This window comes from Phyllobates terribilis, unplaced genomic scaffold, assembly GCF_046119375.1.
Source record: "Phyllobates terribilis strain yellow unplaced genomic scaffold, ASM4611937v1 Scaffold_7__3_contigs__length_470593459, whole genome shotgun sequence".
Lineage (NCBI taxonomy): Eukaryota > Metazoa > Chordata > Amphibia > Anura > Dendrobatidae > Phyllobates > Phyllobates terribilis.
This window is the reverse complement of record NW_027362767.1, coordinates 74,793,832-74,812,988: the sequence shown is the minus strand read 5'-3', so window position 1 is coordinate 74,812,988 and position 19,157 is coordinate 74,793,832. Positions and strand designations below refer to the sequence as shown.

The window sequence follows — 19,157 nt, the reverse complement described above, 5'->3', positions numbered from 1 at the left end:
ACCTTTACGCACATTGCGTGCACTCCTTTCTCCTCTATTCCTTGACACAGCGACTGTGTGAAAAAGACCCGGGAAGGGTTGAAACATTTACCCTGTTGCATATGTCTCCATGCTTTATGACACATCGTTTGTGACTGCTACTCAAATAAAAATTTAGCTTTATTCAAGACATTGTGATAAAGAGTACGTAGATAGTATGCCAACATATCTTCTGCAGTACATTCCCTAATGGTTAACATATACATCAAATAGAAGAGTATAGGATGCAGACCTGCATAGTAATAATGTTCAGCCTTGTTAGGTGTGTAGCCCTGCGCCCCAACACGCGTTTCACCCAGCTTCGTCAGGGGGCCTAATATGCCATACATGTCTGTAATCAACTATAGACTGGTTGGTCTTGACATCTTCTTTGATTTTAGTGACGTTGGGTCCCACAGTTTATAAGCCATATTACTTGTATTGTATTTCACTCCACAGATGATGACATATGAGTGGTATCTACCAAAGACTGGAAAACACTTGACAGGCGTCTATTTTCCCGGCGACAAGTGGAATTCAGTGGCCGGAAAACTTTGGGATGGAACAGTTACCTTTGACCTTCAGCATTTGCTAGCTGTAAATAAAAAGTAAGGGTTATGTTTTCTGTGATGGGTTTATCTGATGTCTGGATAGATTGCAAGCTTTTGGGCCAGACCCTCTTCTTTTGTGCCCTGTTCCTGTACATACAGCTCTGGCAAAAATTAAGAGACCACTGCAAAATTTTCAGTTTCTCTGATTTTTCTCTTTATAGGTATATTTTTGAGTAAAATGTACATTGTTGTTTTAGTCTATAAACTACTGACGACATGTCTCCGAAATTCAAAGCTAAAAAGGTTGTATTTATTTGCAGCAAATGATAAAGCGTCAAAATACTAAAAAAGAAACCGTGCTTTCAGACCTCAAATTACTCATGTTTTAACTCAGGAAGAGTTCAGAAATCAATATTTGGTGGACTAACCATGATTTTTAATCACAGCTTTCATGCGTCTTGGCTGCTTTCCACCAGTCTTTCCATGCTTTCCAATAGAAAATTGTTCAGTGGTCTTATAATTTTTGCCAGAGCTGTATATTATATCAGGAACCTTCCATATGAGGTGTAATTTTTTTAAAAGAAATTTGTAAAGTACAAGGGACATTATACCTGTTTCATATATAGCATCTGTTACTAGCTACGTCATTGCTGTTATTGAGAAGAATGGGGATAAAGTAGCACAGATTTTGGCTGTTTAGCACATGTAATGCTTTGGTCAATGGCAACCGCAATATCTTGGTGATTGACAGGGATAGGTTGCCCCCTCGGTACCTTATTGCCTTCCCCTGCAATGTGATTGCACGGGTGCTGTGGCAGCTGAAGTCCAAAAACTGGCATCTGTCAAAATAATATGGGAAAATGTGTAATAGTGTGTGTAATCTTGGTTATAATTCCAAAAGGTATGTTTGGCAAAAATCCATCAGTATTCATCACTAAAAGATCACCTTCCCCACAGTTAAGCATTGTGGAGGAAGCATTGTGCTTTGGGGCTGTTTTTCAACAGCTGGAACTAGGGCTTTAGTTTGGGTGAAATTAATTATGAACAATTCCAAATATCAGTCAATTTTGCAACAAAACCTATAGGTTTCTGCTAAAAAGTTGAAGATGAAAAAGAATTTCAGCATGACAACTACCCTAAGCATGCCTTCAAATGAAAGAACAGCTTCTCCAGAAGAAGATACAATTTTGGAATGGCCCAGCCAGAGCCCACACCTGAATCCAATTGAAAATCTGTTATCTGTCTTTTTCTGAGCTCCTCTCAGCTAATTTATCACCACAGACCGCATCAAAGTTGAATACGCAGAGAAAACAAAGACCCTGTAAAAAACAAACAATGCAAGATTTTTAGTGAAACCCAATTACAAAAATGATTTTTAGCCCAAAATACATGTAGACAAGAAATAAAAATGTCTCCAAAAGTGGACAACCCCTTTTAATACCATGACAGATAAACCCCAGAAAATGTATTTAAACCAGTAAAATGTTAATGATTATTGGTTGTTTTTTTGTGTTTCTCAATGTTTTGTAAATATACAGCTTTTTTTTAAAAGCATCATTCAGCGCTTTTCTACACTTTTACAAAAAGTCTACCTTTTTCTTGCTGTGCTCTGCTAGGTAATTAGTGGATACAGAAGTCACCAATAAAGTATACATTTATGCTCCCTGAAAAGGGATTCTGCAATTCTGCAAAATCTTTGTGACGGATTCCTTTTTCTAAAGTCTTTAAATGTTTGTTTTTATGTGGTTTTTTTTTTTTAATTTTGTCTCCAGTAGGGAAACTTTTGTATGCATAGGACTGAATGAAGGAGATCCGACATGGAAGAAAACGCATTCACTGTGGCCATGGGGATGTTGTGAGAAACTGGTGTCAAAAAATACAATTTTCAACGCTGAGAAATGGATTAATCTGACCAGCAATTTTTACAACTGGACGGAGCAGTTTGGAGAGTATGTACAGGCCAAAAATGCAATCAGTATTGTTATATTTAACTTTTTTTTTATTGCTTTTATGAGTGCCCTCTACAGGTCATCAGCTGGCATTGCAACTTGAATGGTTAGTTATGCCATAACTTTTATACTGTATATATCCATAGGAGCTGAAGGTGCGAAAAGAGAAAATATTTTTGAGACTGTTTTCAAAGTTTTTTTCAAATTTGCAGTAAATAGATGCAAATATGGAGTTTCCCTTTAAATGATCATTATATATATATATAGAGAGAGAGAGAGAGAGAGAGAGAGAGAGAGAGAGAGAGAGAGAGAGAGAGAGAGAGAGAGAGAGAGAGAGAGAGAGAGAGAGAGAGAGAGAGAGAGAGAGAGAGAGAGAGAGAGAGAGAGAGAGAGAGAGTATATAAATATTCAGAATTGCCTCCCTAACAGGTTTGAAGGTTCCTCGTGGGAAGCTGTAGCAAATGAAGAAATGTGGGAAGCAAGGTATGTTTCATTGTGTATATGTAGGGGAGTTGAGGCTAGACAACGGCCATGATTACCCAATCAGTCTCTGACCACATACTGCTCTTTTTAACACTGGCCACTAGGCCTTATATTAGACTTGCACTTCCTTTTCTGCACAGAAGACTTTTCAGCAGTCTCATTATCATCACAGACAGCATTACAATGACTGATGACATCTCTATACACAGTTGATGACACAGAATCCACCCTTCACAATAGGTGATGTCACCGCTCACCTGTTCCCCCTTCCTTCACAATGATCTTTGCCCAGATTAGAGCAGAGTCATTACATTCCTCAATACATGTAAGTAGGGTCTGATTCAGTCTTTTGCTTTTAACCCTCCGTCAGGGGCAATATGTTTCATAACGAGTTTAGGGGCATTGCGCCTGTCAGGCACAGGCTAGAAAATTGGCTATATTTTCCTTTTTTTAAAATTTCAATGCTCTAAAAGTGATCAGTTACCTTAATAGGAATGTAATAAATGAGAATACACATAATCACACAGCCTTTAAAGTTAGGAAGGTACTGGGAGGAGGGTGTTTCCCAGACAAACCACTGAAAATAGAGAAATGAAACTAAGTGAGCTGCGCCTGTCAGATCAGTTGCCCCTGACGGAGGGTTAATGCCCAGGAGCCAACAGGAAGTACCTGGGCATTAAAAGGGGCGAGTTGGAAATGTGCAGGATTTCTGATTTTTCTTAAATATCTTTTTTAATCATGTTCTAAACAATAGATCATTTTCTGGTTCCCTTTAAATTCCAAACAAGAATTTAAAGGGGTATTCCCATCTCCAAGATCTTATCCCAATATGTAGCAGGTGTAATAATATTAGAAAATACCTCCAATTAGAAATGTAGTATAGCTCTTCTGATTTGCTATTACTTACCATGTGCAGGGCATTGCAGTAGCTTAGGTATCAATGGTTACAACTAGTGATGAGCGAGTATGTTCTGTTAACCCTTTTGGCGAGCATGCTCGGGTGCTTGCCGAGTATCTTCAGTGTGCTCGGGTGTTATGTTTTAGTCACTCCGTGTGCATGATTTGCGACTGTTTGACAGCTTTAATAAATGTGAGGAATGCCTGTTTCTTAGGCATTTCTCACAAGTATTAAAGCTGACAAACAGTCGCAAATCATGCACACGGAGTGACTAAAACATAACACCCGAGCACACTGAAGATGCTCGGAAAACACCCGCGCATGCTCATAAATCTCGAGTAACGAGCATGCTCGCTCATCACTAGTAACGACCACTAACATCTAACTGTCACTATGTGAGTAGTCGTAATCATGGATACCTAAGCTACTGCAATGCCCAGCACATGAGGTAAGCAAAATAGTGAATCAGAAGAACTATACTGCATTTCTAATTGGAGGTATTTGCTAATATTAGTATTATTACACCTGCTACATATTGGGCTAGGATCTTGGAGATGGGAGTACAATTTTAACGTATATGTTACTTTGTTTTTTTTTAGAGTGAAAACTGCTTTCTTTATATTTGACCTCGCTGAGTCTCCACATTTGTCCCCATCTATTAAAAATCAGCTGTATCTTTATTCTTACCAGGTAAGTCATTTGCTCACATCTGTAGTAGGTAGGGGTCATTGTCTGCTGCTGTTCCTCTCGAGGTTTTAGAATCTTTGTACTGATGAATCAGTTGTGCCCCCTGTATCTTATGGTACCTTAGGCTGCTGTCTATTCTGCTTAACCCTCTTATCCCAGACCTGGCCTTTTATAGTGGGTTTTTAATTCAACAGTTTGGGCTGAGGGTTTTAGCAGTCTTCTAATTTCCCCATGGCAGCCATTCTAGTTCTAAAATAGTAAGCATCAAGAGTTGACACTCAAAAATTGTAAAAATTGTGAATGACTGCCTGCATGAACTATCACTATTTTCATTTGGTATACTATTTAATGTGGGCCTCATAGTAGACACTTAAAACTTAAAGGGTTATTCCCAAAATAGTAAGTTAACCCCTATCCATAGGATAAGGAGATAATTTTCTTATCACTGATGGTCCATCTGCTGGGACCCCCAGCAATGATAAGAATGGGGCATTGGGAACAGGACTGTGCAGAAGCCCATCTTGAATGGAGTGGAGGCGCATGCCTGAATGGAACGGAGGTGCGCATGCCTGAATGGAACGGAGATGAATTGGAGCGAAGGCGTGCATTCTTGAATGGAAAGGAGGCGTACATGCTTGAATGGAACAGAGGCGCGCATGCTTGAACGGAGCGGAGGCGCGCATGCTTGAACGGAGCGGAGGCGCGCATGCTTGAACGGAGCGGAGGCGCGCATGCTTGAACGGAGCGGAGGCGCGCATGCTTGAACGGAGCGGAGGCGCACATGCTTGAACGGAACGGAGGCGCATATGCTTGAATGGAGCGGAGGCACGCATGCTTGATCGGAGAGGAGGCGCACATGCTTGATCGGAACGCAGGCACATATGCTTGAATGGAGCGGAGGCGCGCACGCTTGATCGGAGCCGAGGCGCGCACGCTTGATCGGAGCCGAGGCGCGCACGCTTGATCGGAGCCGAGGCGCGAATGCTTGAATGGAGCGGAGGCGCTCATGCTTGATCTGAGCGGAGGCGCGAATGCTTGAATGGAACGAAAGCGTGTATGCTTGATCGGAGCCGAGGCGCGAATGCTTGAATGGAGCGGAGGCGCTCATGCTTGATCGGAGCGGAGGCGCGAATGCTTGAATGGAGCGGAGGCATGCATGCTTGATCTGAGCGGAGGCGCGAATGCTTGAATGGAACGAAAGCGTGTATGCTTGATCGGAGCTGAGGCGCGAATGCTTGAATGGAGTGCAGATGCGCCAGGTTGAATGGAGCTGAGACACGTGTCTGCACTGATGACAATATTTTATACATGCCTCCTTTGGCAAACATCTCTGATTCTGGAGGAATGGTGCGTATAAATATATATATATACAAACCAGAGAATCCTGACCATGCACCTCCTAGTGTGAACTGGTGCCAGCTGCTGTACCTATAAAATATATCAAAAAAATGCAGCCGCACTCCATATGGCCAAGATACGTCTTAACAATGAAAATATTAGATCTAAACTGTTTTGCTCAGCAACAACTACTTACAAAAAACAAAGTTTTTTAGCGCATAAATTGGCCAATTCATGTGTGCCCATCAACCACGGCAAGGTAACCTCCCCCTGATGGGTAACTACTCTGCCTTCCATGCCACTTTTGGGCTACAAGCCTACAACTAAACGGACAAACATGTCTTCTTCTGGGCTAAAAACACCTACATTTAAAGGGCAAGCAGAGCTGTTTATACAACACCTGCTGGTTAATGGGAGGAGTGCAGAATCAGGCAAGAAGCAGTTACCCCCCCTTATAGTAATACAAACCAAGCGCATGCTTGATCGGAGCGGAGGTGCGAATGCTTGAATGGAGTGCAGATGCGCCAGGTTGAATGGTGATGAGACGCGTGTCTGCACTGATGACAATATCTTATACATGCCCCCTTTGGCAAACATCTCTGATTCTGGAGGAATGGTGCGTATAAATATATATATATATATACAAACCAGAGAAACCTGACCAGCATCTCCTAGTGTGAACTGGTGCCAGCTGCTGTAACTATAAAATATATATATATAGTACAGACCAAAAGTTTGGACACACCTTCTCATTTAAAGATTTTTCTGTATTTTCATGACTATGAAAATTGTACGTTCACACTGAAGGCATCAAAACTATGAATTAACACATGTGGAATTATATACTTAACAAAAAAGTGTGAAACAACTGAAAATATGTCTTATATTCTAGGTTCTTCAAAGTAGCCACCTTTTGCTTTGATGACTGCTTTGCACACTCTTGGCATTCTCTTGATGAGCTTCAAGAGGTAGTCACCAGAAATGGTCTTCCAACAATCTTGAAGGAGTTCCCAGAGATGCTTAGCACTTGTTGGCCCTTTTGCCTTCACTCTGCGGTCCAGCTCACCCCAAACCATCTCGATTGGTTCAGGTCTGGTGACTGTGGAGGCCAGGTCATCTGGCGTAGCACCCCATCACTCTCTTTCTTGGTCAAATAGCCCTTACACAGCCTGGAGGTGTGTTTCGGGTCATTGTCCTGTTGAAAAATAAATGATGGTGCAACTAAACGCAAACCGGATGGAATAGCATGCTGCTGCAAGATGCTGTGGTAGTCATGCTGGTTCAGTATGCCTTCAATTTTGACTGTTAGAATTTGTATTATGGCAAGAAAAAAGCAGCTAAGTAAAGAAAAACGAGTGGCCATCATTACTTTAAGAAATGAAGGTCAGTCAGTGCGAAAAATTGGGAAAACTTTGAAAGTGTCCCCAAGTGCAGTTGTAAAAACCATCAAGCGCTACAAAGAAACTGGCTCACATGAGGACCGCCCCAGGAAAGGAAGACCAAGAGTCACCTCTGCTTCTGAGGATAAGTTTATCCGAGTCACCAGCCTCAGAAATTGCAGGTTAACAGCAGCTCAGATTAGAGACCAGGTCAAAGCCACACAGAGTTCTAGCAGCAGACACATCTCTTCACCAACTGTTAAGAGGAGACTTTGTGCAGCAGGCCTTCATGGTAAAATAGCTGCTAGGAAACCACTGCTAAGGACAGGCAACAAGCAGAAGAGACTTGTTTGGGCTAAAGAACAGAAGAAATGGACATTAAACCAGTGGAAATCTGTACTTTGGTCTGGTGAGTCCAAATTTGAGATCTTTGGTTCCAACCACCATGTCTTTGTGCAACGCAGAAAAGGTGAACGGATGGACTCTACATGCCTGGTTCCCACCGTGAAGCATGGAGGAGGAGGTGTGATGGTGTGGGGGTGCTTTGCTGGTGACACTGTTGGGGATTTATTCAAAATTGAAGGCATACTGAACCAGCATGGCTACCACAGCATCTTGCAGCGGCATGCTATTCCATCCAGTTTGCGTTTAGTTGGACCATCATTTATTTTTCAACAGGACAATGACCCCAAGCCCACCTCCAGGCTGTGTAAGGGCTATTTGACCAAGAGGGAGAGTGATGGAGTGCTACGCCAGATGACCTGGCCTCCACAGTCACCAGACCTGAACCCAATCGAGATGGTTTGGGGTGAGCTGGACCGCAGAGTGAAGGGAAAAGGGCCAACAAGTGCTAAGCATCTCTGGGAACTCCTTCAAGATTGTTGGAAGACCATTTCCGGTGACTACCTCTTGAAGCTCATGAAGAGAATGCCAAGAGTGTGCAAAGCAGTCATCAAAGCAAAAGGTGGCTACTTTGAAGAACCTAGAATATAAGACATATTTTCAGTTGTTTCACACTTTTTTGTTAAGTATATAATTCCACATGTGTTAATTCATAGTTTTGATGCCTTCAGCGTGAATGTACAATTTTCATAGTCATGAAAATACAGAGAAATCTTTAAATGAGAAGGTGTGTCCAAACTTTTGGTCTGTACTGTATATATATATATATATATATATATATATATATATATATATATATATATATATATATATATATATATATACACATACACATACACATACACTACAGTATTATTAGCAATGGAAATAAAAGTCAGGGTTCCAGCGTCTGCATTGGGGGTTGGGGCACAGTTGCTTTTGCTACTTCTGCAACTCCTATAACTAAATAGATACCGACAACGAATAAAGAAAGTGGAAATCTCACCCATCCAACACACTTTGTCTCATTTTTCAGCTGTACAAAAAGGTAATAGCCGAACATGAAAATCACCCCATTAACTGGCACAAAAACTATGCCATTGCATGTGAACGAATGCTACACCGACATCGAGCAGATACCGACCCAGAGCTTCTTCTGCAGGATGCCATCAAACACTTCTCTGCTTATGCCAGCAAGGCTACGGCTGACGGGCAGATAGGTGCCATATGGCAAGCTGTTGACTACTTCAAAGAAGAGCTCCTGCGACTTCAAAGACTGAAGAGTGACGGTAGAGGAAAGGCGTAACATCCTCTTGCTGCGTTACTGGGGTCTCCCACACACTATGGCGCACTTCCTGCTCGAACACACTGGAGCCAGCGTTTTTTTGAGAGGACCAATGGAGGAAGGACTCTTCTAAACTGGTGAACGCTTTTGGTGCAGTTCCTCCACTTTTTACCGCAGCACCTCTCTCTGTAGACAGTTGTACAGAGCTGTGGGATTTGTAGACGGAAGAAACCCTGAGCCAGTAGAAACTTCTTGGTGAATATTGCCTAATGATATAATGACTGTTTTTTTATTATTGGAGTTGTATGATACTGAAAAGATACATTTTTATCTACTTGGCAAACATTTTGACAATCTAATAATCCGATTTGAAGGGATTGTCTAGTTTATAAAACACACCCTATTAAAGGGGTTCTCCACTGCTATAAAAGTGAACCTTAATGAGCCTAAGAGAGTGAAAGAAAAAAAAAAAAAGATTAACTGTACTCCATTACTAGACAGGCACCGCTCCTCTGAACTTGGTACAGTGTAGGGCGGAGGACGTCACTTGACTGCTGCAGTAAGTCGGTTGCTGATTGGCTGCAATGTTCACATGCAGCTGGATTTTGATGCCAGGAGATCGGTGGAGGCACAGTACTGAGTGTTGAGGAGCAGCACCAGTCTGGTATGTGTGAATACTGTGTCTTTTTTTTTTTTTTTTTTACACCGTCCAAGGGCCCATATATGATAAGCCCACTTTAGATGGCTGTCGGCCAAACCAAGGTCTTGCCCAACTCACCTATACATATAAGCACTCCTGCGCTCTTTATGAGAGCCACGGCCAGACTCCTCTTGCGGAAGCTTACCTCCTAGAGAACGAGAGGATTAGCAGTCCAAAACCGGACCTGCTGGATCGAGGAAGAGTCAGGAGACTCCCCATACATTTTAGACTTTTGGCTGAGTCTGTCAATATCTGCGGGTTCGGATGAAGGTAGTCTAATGTGTATGGGGTCCTTTAGAATCCCGTAACACACAATCAGCATATTAAAGTTACACCTTTTCCACTAGAAAATAAGTTTTACTTTAAAGGGGTTGTTCCATACACAACATACAGACCACTTGGACTACTGTTGATCAAAAGAATGGGGGGCCAAAAGGTCCCCTGTGTGAATGGTGTGGTACTGAGGATGTACGACCATGGTTTTGGTTACTGTCTTAAAAGGAAGTGAGCATGTGCGACCACCATTCCAGTATTCATACAGAGGACACTCATGTCACACAAGGTATGGGAAAGACTTAGTGCAACACAAAGGGAAGAGGGAAAGGGGGGAAGTGGAGACCTCCTAGGTTGATCTAGCATCACCCTGTCTCCCCTAACGTCCCTGTATTGGATCTTAACCAATCGCCACAGGCGTACCTCGCCCTGTCTTTCCCTCGCGTTTGGCTAGGGAAGAGAGGAGATGAGCACTAGTCGATCTCCACTAAACACTATAGACAGCAAAGAAGGACAAACAGGGGAAAAGTGCTTAGCTTTAGATGACTCCAGACAAATGCGCACACGTCCTCAAGCTCCAGAGAGGACGAAGTACTGCTCTTACTAAAGCCTTCACAAGAAATAATGAATATCGCCGGCACCTACCTCTAGAAAACTAGGTATTTATACACCCAGAAAGGGTGTTAATTAGCCAGAGGGACGTAGCCGCTGAGTCCTAGAGACAGCATCTAAGAAGATGTCTGTAATGCCAGATGTGGAGATCTCCTGCAACCAAGTGCTGGGCGACTGTTTGTCCCCTCTGACACACCCGTGACAGCTCCCCATTCTACAGATTGGTTCAGCCAGACCCCCCAGCTTTCACACATACATTTCCTGTAGATAAGCAATAAATATTTTTTATGGGACCGCCACTATAAAGGGGTTTTCCAGTTTCGAAAAACACCTGTTCACCAGCTGCAGTTTGTTTTTGGGCAAAATAAACCTTGGCATTACTCACCCTTCCTGGGTCCAGCGTTCTGTCTGCTCCCGGTGTCAGTTTAGTCAGATCCTCTGAGCTGAGTTACTGGCTGTAGTGCTATTGACGTGACGTTAGCGCGACAGACAATAAGAGACACTGGGAACAGTGGCAAAGACTTGGCGTCTGGACCCAGGGAAGGTGAGTAAAGCACCGCTTTTGTTTTCTTTGTTTCTTTTTTAAAAACTGTAGTCAGAGGATAGGGGTTTTCCAAAACTGGACAACTCCTTTTGAAGTGGTTGTCCGGTCTTAAACTACAAGTCTGCATTCAGTCAGCCACACTTACACTAGACTTTTTCCTATTTCCCTCAATACACCTGCATTAAGTGAGGCCGCGCCCATCTAGTTGGAATGTGACCAGGAGTATGCTTATTGTATACTTGTGGTCACGTGACCGCCGGCATGGGAGAATCATCACAGCATGCGGTCAGTACTAGGCTGGAGATCGCAGCTAAGACCCTCACATCCAACTTCTCGGCATGTGCAGCCCTCCAAAAGTCAAGAGTAGAGGTCAGGGGATACAAGTCAATCGTTATACACCAGAATGCTGTATCATAATCTTGGTGAAGCAACAACCCCAAAAGTACACTCACTTTTTACCCAGGCCAGTATTTGTGAGTCGTAAAGGGGGTAACCCTAGAGCCAACCCTTTTATAAGAGCAACAACTTTCATCCTGAAGATATGAATGGTCACCGTAAACCTGTATGATCACATAGCCTAGAGGTCCATTCAGATGGGCCAATTTTGTGCCATTAATGAGCGCCAATCAACTATATACAAGCCGATCGGCACTAATTTACCGGCCTGTTAACACAGACTGATGAGCAATGATGGAAACAGAGCGATCACTAATACAACCGTCCTGTCTCCATACCGCATCATGTTATCGGCAGAACGTCCACGTTTTTCACCAGGCGATGTGCTGCCGACAAGGATGATTTTTCTGTTTGCATAAAAGATCAGATCGTCCAATTAATGAGCGTTTTTCTCGTTCGTTGGATGATCGCCGGCACGTTTACATTCTTCCAAACTCTCATTTTCCGATCGTTGCTTTGTCTAAATCCATCTTAAAGATCCTTTTTCCGCCCAAACTTGATGGAGACATTTATGATTACAGACAAAATAGATATTTTTAAGAATACGCATAGAATCCAAAACTTATTATCATGTATATAGTCTTCTTGTTCTGACGAATTAATCTGCATCTATATGTGTAGAGAAATCTCCAATATTATTATCTCACAATCAAAAAGTGTAAGATCTGGACACTGACTTATCTACCTCCAAAAAACTCTTTCTTTTTTTTCTCAATTGCTTTGAAGGATCTGCGTACCGATTTTGGAAATCATGGTTGTTTTTTGGGAAGGGCTCACAAAAGAGAAAAGGTCTTGTTTTTTTTTTGTTTTGCTTTGTTTTAAACAATAAAAGGTGAGTTGTCCCTCTCCTCCCTCCTCCGTTTCTCTTAAGTGGTGGTAAAAAGTCGGAATTCTTCTGTTTGTGGCTTTAATGAGTATTGTACACTTGATTTTTATGCTTTTTTTTTTTGTTTATACCTCAACATTTTTTTTTACTTTCTTCTCATTTTTTTAGGCTTACATTTCTTCCCTAAGGAAAACCAATATTAACCTTTTTTTTTTATTTCAGAAGTGCATAATATAATGGTTCTCCAATGCTGCCAAAATGTACAGATGAAAGTTTACATTCTTATGTTGTTGTTTTTTTTATTTTGATATAAAACAAAAAATGTAAATAAAATGTTTATTTGTGGAGTTTCATTGATACATTAATAAAATAGGGAGGTTGCATACTACGCACCTTTATCACTTTCATAGTCATTCTTGCCATTACCTCATTTACATACAGCAAAAATAAAATATCAATTTTTGTTTGATTTTTATTACTTGGCGGAAAAATAAAATATCAATTTTGTTTTATTTTTATTACTTGGCGGAAAAATAAAATATCAATTTTGTTTTATTTTTATTACTTAGCGGAAAAATAAAATATCAATTTTGTTATATTTTATTTTTTTTTGTACTTGACGGAAAAATAAAATATAAATTTTATTTTATTTTTTTTTTACTTGTTGCCAAGTGAACTGGATCTATTTTTTTTTCCCTTAACCACTTTCATATTTCTACTTCCGTCTATTTGTCCTCCTGTTGATCTAGTCCTAATAATTAGCAAGCTCCTGCTGCCGCTGTGTAAAGGTAGACTTCTGAGGCTCCTTTATACATGAATGTCGTTTTCAGGCATCTTTTATACGTATTGCTAAAGAGACCCCCGGTACAAGAGAAAATGCAAATGATTGTTCTTTATTTTATTATGACAGTTAATTAATAGCAACCTGTTTTAATGAATAAAGTCACTCGGAGTCCTTCAGCATTTCCTAAGTAGAAGGCAGAATCTGTAGGGATTCTTATTCTCCCAATTGTATAGCTTGTAGACTCCAAGCACTGTATAGACCCCTGTATAGAAATGCTCGCTAATGAAGAGGGAGGGCTAGAAGCTTGTCTGCATTCATAGATCACTAGTGAGTCATTCGGCAAGAAAGGCCCCCTTACTAGGCATAGTCACAGTTCCGTGGCATTGTACTAGAAAAAAAGCCCGATCAAAGGTCTCCTGTGGAGCTTGCATGGTTCCCTTTCATACTACGACCATAATTAAAACCACTAATTCTCTTTTAAAATGCTGCAGGATGCCATGTAGGCATCTGTCTGGAGTGTCCTTTGTGATGTCATAAGCTGTTAAGGACCAGTGCCGAGGGCTTTTGAGCAAAATGCCAGTCATGAAGGTGATTCGAGACAAGGGTGCGTCTAAAGGCTTGACAAGGCTTTGACTGCACAATTCGATCTGAATTTGCCCCTTGTCAGCTGCCAGTAAATAAATCTCAAAGGGGAGAAAGCTGAAGTTTCATTACCTGATCCACAGTCTTTTGTTAGTTTTGGCATCACACAGGGGAAGCTCTTGCTTTGCCTTTCTCTAAATTTGAAGATGTCCAATGGAGCCTGCAGAGTCTGGACAGGGTTCAGAGCCGAACCTTTTGATGAGTGTCAATAGTTGTAACAGTTCAGCTGTTCCGAAGACAAATAAATGGAGGAGCTCATTAATTCCCCTTTTGGCTTTCGGTGGCTTTTGCCCTTTTATCACAGAATTATTAGGCTCCTGATCATCTTAAAGAAAAAGAAAATGGATAGAAGTTGTTCAGTGCTAATTGGCAAAGAGCTACGATGAAAGACTGGGGAACTTTAACTGACTTGAAAGTAACTTTTCCCCGCAGGGGAGAAGGAAAAATATGGTCCTTCTTTAAAACAAAAGCATCAGCAGTCAGATGGGGTGTACATATTTTTTTTTCCTTTATTCCAATATCCATTTATGAACAAGGGATGAATTAAATATACATTCCCTCTGGCACGTTAAATGTTAAGTATGATACGAGGGGGGAAAAAAAATTCTTGGTTGGAAAACGGAGGTTCCCGCTGACAGGTTGTTGTGTATTTTATCACAGCAGCTGAGAACCAGCTGCTACCTTAGCACGGAGACCATTGTAAATTTAATTATTTCCTGCCCTTTTACTTAGGGGCTGTTTAAAGGTAATCACGTGATCAAAAGGATTTGTATAAATACAACGAGTCGGCATCAACAGACAGCGCTGCAAAGGTTCATTGATTTTTCTTCTTGAGCTACAGAGGAGAGACATATGCATTTGCAGTGGCTTTACTTACATCACCATTCATGAAATGTAACTCTAAATATCTCAATATCAAGGGTAGCATGGGCAAACACAGCAGTGAGTTCTGGTCAAGACTTTGAAATGCCACATCAGACCCAAGTGGTACTTTGCTCGACTATCTCGATGAGTCCAATAGAGAATAAATGGAGGGTTGCGCATGCGTGGTCACCGCATCATTCTGATGGGGCAATTCCGAGCAGAGTTCTTGGGATTACTGAGAACCCCAAAAGTCAGACCACCACCGAACCATAAGTTATCACCTACTTTTGGATAGATGGAATAGTTAAATGTTGGGTTAACACTTACTCAATATCATGTGCAGCCTAGGCAAACACAGAAAGCATAGGGCCCCAGGCAATGGCAATATATTGACCCCTTGGACTCCTAAAGTTATCACCTATCCAAAGGAGCCCCCTGAGAATGGGACTTTGAAATTACCACATTGGAAAAGAGTGGTACATTTTATGACTATTTCTGGGAGTCCCATAGAGAATTAATCAAGTTAAACTGGGCAGTCACCATTCCATTGTGGTGGCGCATTTCAGAGCCCTGTTCTTGGGATCACTGAGGGTCCCAAATGTCAGACCTCCACCGATCCTCCAGTTATCACCTATGTTTTGGATCGATAACTTTAAATGTTAGGATTAACCTTCTAAACATTATTCATCTAGCCAACAAGAACTCTGTTCTGTAATGACGAGGAGCAAGAACCCAAAAACGGCTGCCAACAGGTGGATGTCTGGTTTGGCTAACAGAACATCAGATTCTCCTTTTCTCTGAAGGAGAAGTAAGCTTACATACATCAATTAGATCTCTTCAATGAGAATCACTACTACCAAGAACTATGTCAAAGGCATCGCATCTAGCCAACCAGTAAGTAACTCTATACTGGTGAGGGGCAAAAACTTCGAAACAGCTGTCAACAGATGGGTGTCTGGCTAGACTGAGATAAGAGTTTTCTTTCGTATGGAAGAGAACTATGTGCATACTGTACTTTTGCCTGAAGCATTGACTGTAAGTCTCCAAATACCAGCTGAATTTCTTCATTGAAAACCAATACTTCACCCCCCCTACCCCAGAGCTCACATTAAACCAACAATTGTGAGCCCCAAAGTTGTGACTTTTTGAGCAAAAGAAGTTGCAAAAAGGTTAAACACAAAAAACAAGAACGTTTCTTATTGTGTGCAAAATTCATGAACCGTGCACCATTTAAAAGAATTAAGCACAAAAAAGGTTAACAAATACTACAAGAAAAATGCAAATATTGGATTGGGCCCTTGGTTCCTTTATGGGTTGGGTTAGTTTTACACAGTCATATGTTCATATTTTGGACAGAATACCTGGAACCCATTGCTTTGTATTTTAATATGCACTGTGCTGCCATCTCTGGGTCCCGCACTTCAGTAGAATAGGATTACTTGTACATACTCGTACGTACCTGTCCCTGAGCCATGCACCATTCCTCTCTGACGTGAAAACTACAGGAAAGTACAGGTGCTTCTCACAAAATTAGAATATCACCAAAAAGTTAATTTATTTCAGTTCTTCAATTCAAAAAGTGAAACTCATACAGTATATTATATAGAGTCATTACAAAGAGAGTGATGTATTTCAAGTGTTTATTTCTATTAATGTTGATGATTATGACTTGCAGCCAATGAAAACACTAAAGTCATTATCTCAGTAAATTAGAATAATTAAAAAAAAACACCTGCAAAGGCTTCTGAAGTATTTAAAAAGGTCCCTTAGTCTGTTTCAGTAGGCTCCACAATCATGGGGAAGACTGCTGACTTGACAGATGTCCAGAAGGCAGTCATTGACACACTCCATGAGGAGGGTAAACCACAGAAGGTCATTGCTAAAGAACCTGGCTGTTTACAGAGTGCTGTATCCAACCATATTAATGGAAAGTTTAGTGGAAGGAAAAGTGTGGTAGAAAAAGGTGCACAAGCAACCGGGATAACCACAGCCTTGAAAGGATTGTTAAGAAAAGGCCATTAAAAAATTTGGGGGAGATTCACAAGGAGTGGACTGCTGCTGGAGTCATTGCTTCAAGAGCCATCACACACAGATGTATCCAGGACGTGGGCTACAAGTGTCACATTCCTTGTGTCAAGCCACTCATGACCAATAGACAACGCCAGAAGCGTCTTACCTGGGCCAAGGAGAAGAAGACCTGGACTGTTGCTCAGTGGTCCAAGGTGTTGTTTTCAGATGAAAGTAAATTTTGTATTTCATTTGGAAATCAAGGTCCCAGAGTCTGGAGGAAGAGTGGAGAGGCCACAATCCAAGCTGCTGGAGGACTAGTGTGATGTTTCCACAATCAGTGATGGTTTGGGGAGCTGTGTCATCTGCTGGTGTACGTCCACTGTGTTTTATCAAGACCTAAGTCAGCGCAGCCGTCTACCAGGACATTTTACAGCACTTCATGCTTCCCTCTGACGACAAGCTTTTTGGAGATGGAAATGTCATTCTCCAGCAGGACTTGGCCCCTGATTTACACACAACAGCAACACTGTGCTTGATTGGCAGCAAACTCGCCTGACCTTAACCCCACAGAGAATCTATTATAGAGAATCTATGGGGTACTGTCAAGAGGAAGATGAGAGACACCAGACCCAACAATGCAGATGAGCTGAAGGCTGCTATCAAAGCAACCTGGGCTTCCATAACACCTCAGCAGTGCCACAGGCTGATCGCCTCCATGCCACACCGCATTGATGCAGTAATTGATGCAAAAGGAGCTCTGACCAAGTTCTGAGGGCATTTACTGAACATACATTTCAGTAGGCCAACATTTTGGATTTTAAAAACATTTTTCAAGCTGTTGTTATAAAGTATTCTAATTTACTGAGATAATGACTTTTGTGTTGTCATTGGCTGTAAGCCATAATCATCAATATTAACAGAAATAAACACTTGAAATAGATCACTGTTTGTAATGACTCTATAGAATATATGGACAATTCAGTGGGTGGTATTACGGCCACTAGTATAGTGTTTGCGCATCATCTGATGTACTGTATACTCTAATGTTAAGATGTCTACCTGATGAGAAAATACTTTTTGTAAGTAGCTGCCATTGAGTTTGAGATACCATGAATTATTTCTCTCGTGTAATTTAATCCAGAGCAACCAAGTCATTAGACCAATATATTGTTCATCATCTATATAGATGATGTATGCAGAGAACCTCTCTTGTACTTTAACTGTGTACTAAGTTTTATTCTGTCAGTTGCATTTTTGACCCTTCTTCTTGTAGCTGATCCAACGAAATAGCTAGATTACAGTGAATATTATTTGCAGCCATGGAGCTGTCATTAAGTCACATAGTCACCCAGAAGTGCATAGTCCCTACTCTTTCCTTCTACTTACTTTCGATGAGCCAAGTATCTGATCACACCGATTATCCCATAAGGGATCGAATGTCTTCGGGCCCGGCTGATGAATTTTTTGAGAGGTTTCACGCTACATCTACAGGACGAAGTGCATGTCCAATTTTAATTGCATTGACAAATCTGCTGTTATCACTACATGTGGATGAAACATCTATAAGATCTAATATATTATTTGTAATTCAACACATAACAAATAGACTTTAGAGGATTCTCAACTATACACCTTTTTCAAACTACTCTTCATCAACTGCCCTTGGAATATGAGTTTGGACACCAAGGGTTCCGTCTGATGATTGACCATCTCAGTGTTATGCACAAGAAACCTTCCAGAAGAGAAGAAAATAGAAAATAAACCTTCCTTAATTTCAGGTGACTTCAGCAGACATTTCATAAAAGTTGACTACTGTGTCCTGTAGGCACCTAATTGGCTCAAAAGTGGGATGTCTTCTGCTGAAACCTTGTGGCTTTATTCACATAGGTGCTCATTCTGGCGTCAGAACAAGATGTCAACTAAAGGTCATCCTGTAGGCAAGTCCAACACTGAGGGTAATGAGATATCTTATGATATATGGCTAGAGAAGAGTAGCCATAGATGATAAAAATATATTCCAGAAGAGAAATAAATAGGAGACTTCAGCAGACATTTCAGGAAAGTGTATTACTATGTCCTGAAGGCACATGATTGGCTCCAATGTGTGCTTGATGTGCGGTTGTCTTTTGCTCTATCGTTGTGGCTGTGTTTGAGTAGTTGCTCATTATGGCATCAGAGCACGAGCCCAACTGAAGATTCTCCTGTAGGCCAGTCCAACACTGAAGGTACTGAGATGTCTTCTCATGTATGACTAGGAGAAGAATAGCCATAGATGATAAAAATATCTTCCAGAAGAGAAGAATATAGGAAATAAACCTTCCCATATTTTTGGCTAATTACGAGATATTTCAGACTGTATTCAGCAACTCGTCTGGGAAGTCTTCCCTTTTTCCGTGAGGTTTATTGACATTTCAGTACAGTTAGAGCGAATATTCCCTTAAGGTGCACATGATTGGCTCCAAAGTGTGCTTTATATG

General features: G+C 41.3%; 1 protein-coding gene across 3 annotated transcripts in view; it reads left to right on the top strand.

Moving 5' to 3' along the window:
* The window catches only part of TMEM260 (transmembrane protein 260), a 98,350-nt gene extending 85,623 nt beyond the window's left edge, over positions 1-12,727 (top strand). For all 3 annotated transcript variants that reach the window (XM_073638779.1, XM_073638778.1, XM_073638780.1), the window contains 5 exons: positions 478-626; positions 2,342-2,518; positions 2,948-3,001; positions 4,499-4,589; positions 8,721-12,727. In XM_073638779.1, the coding sequence (XP_073494880.1) occupies positions 478-626; positions 2,342-2,518; positions 2,948-3,001; positions 4,499-4,589; positions 8,721-8,990 (741 nt within the window). In that variant the 3' untranslated portion in view covers positions 8,991-12,727. The remainder of the gene's footprint in view (positions 1-477; positions 627-2,341; positions 2,519-2,947; positions 3,002-4,498; positions 4,590-8,720) is intronic.
* The last annotated feature ends 6,430 nt before the right edge of the window (positions 12,728-19,157 follow it).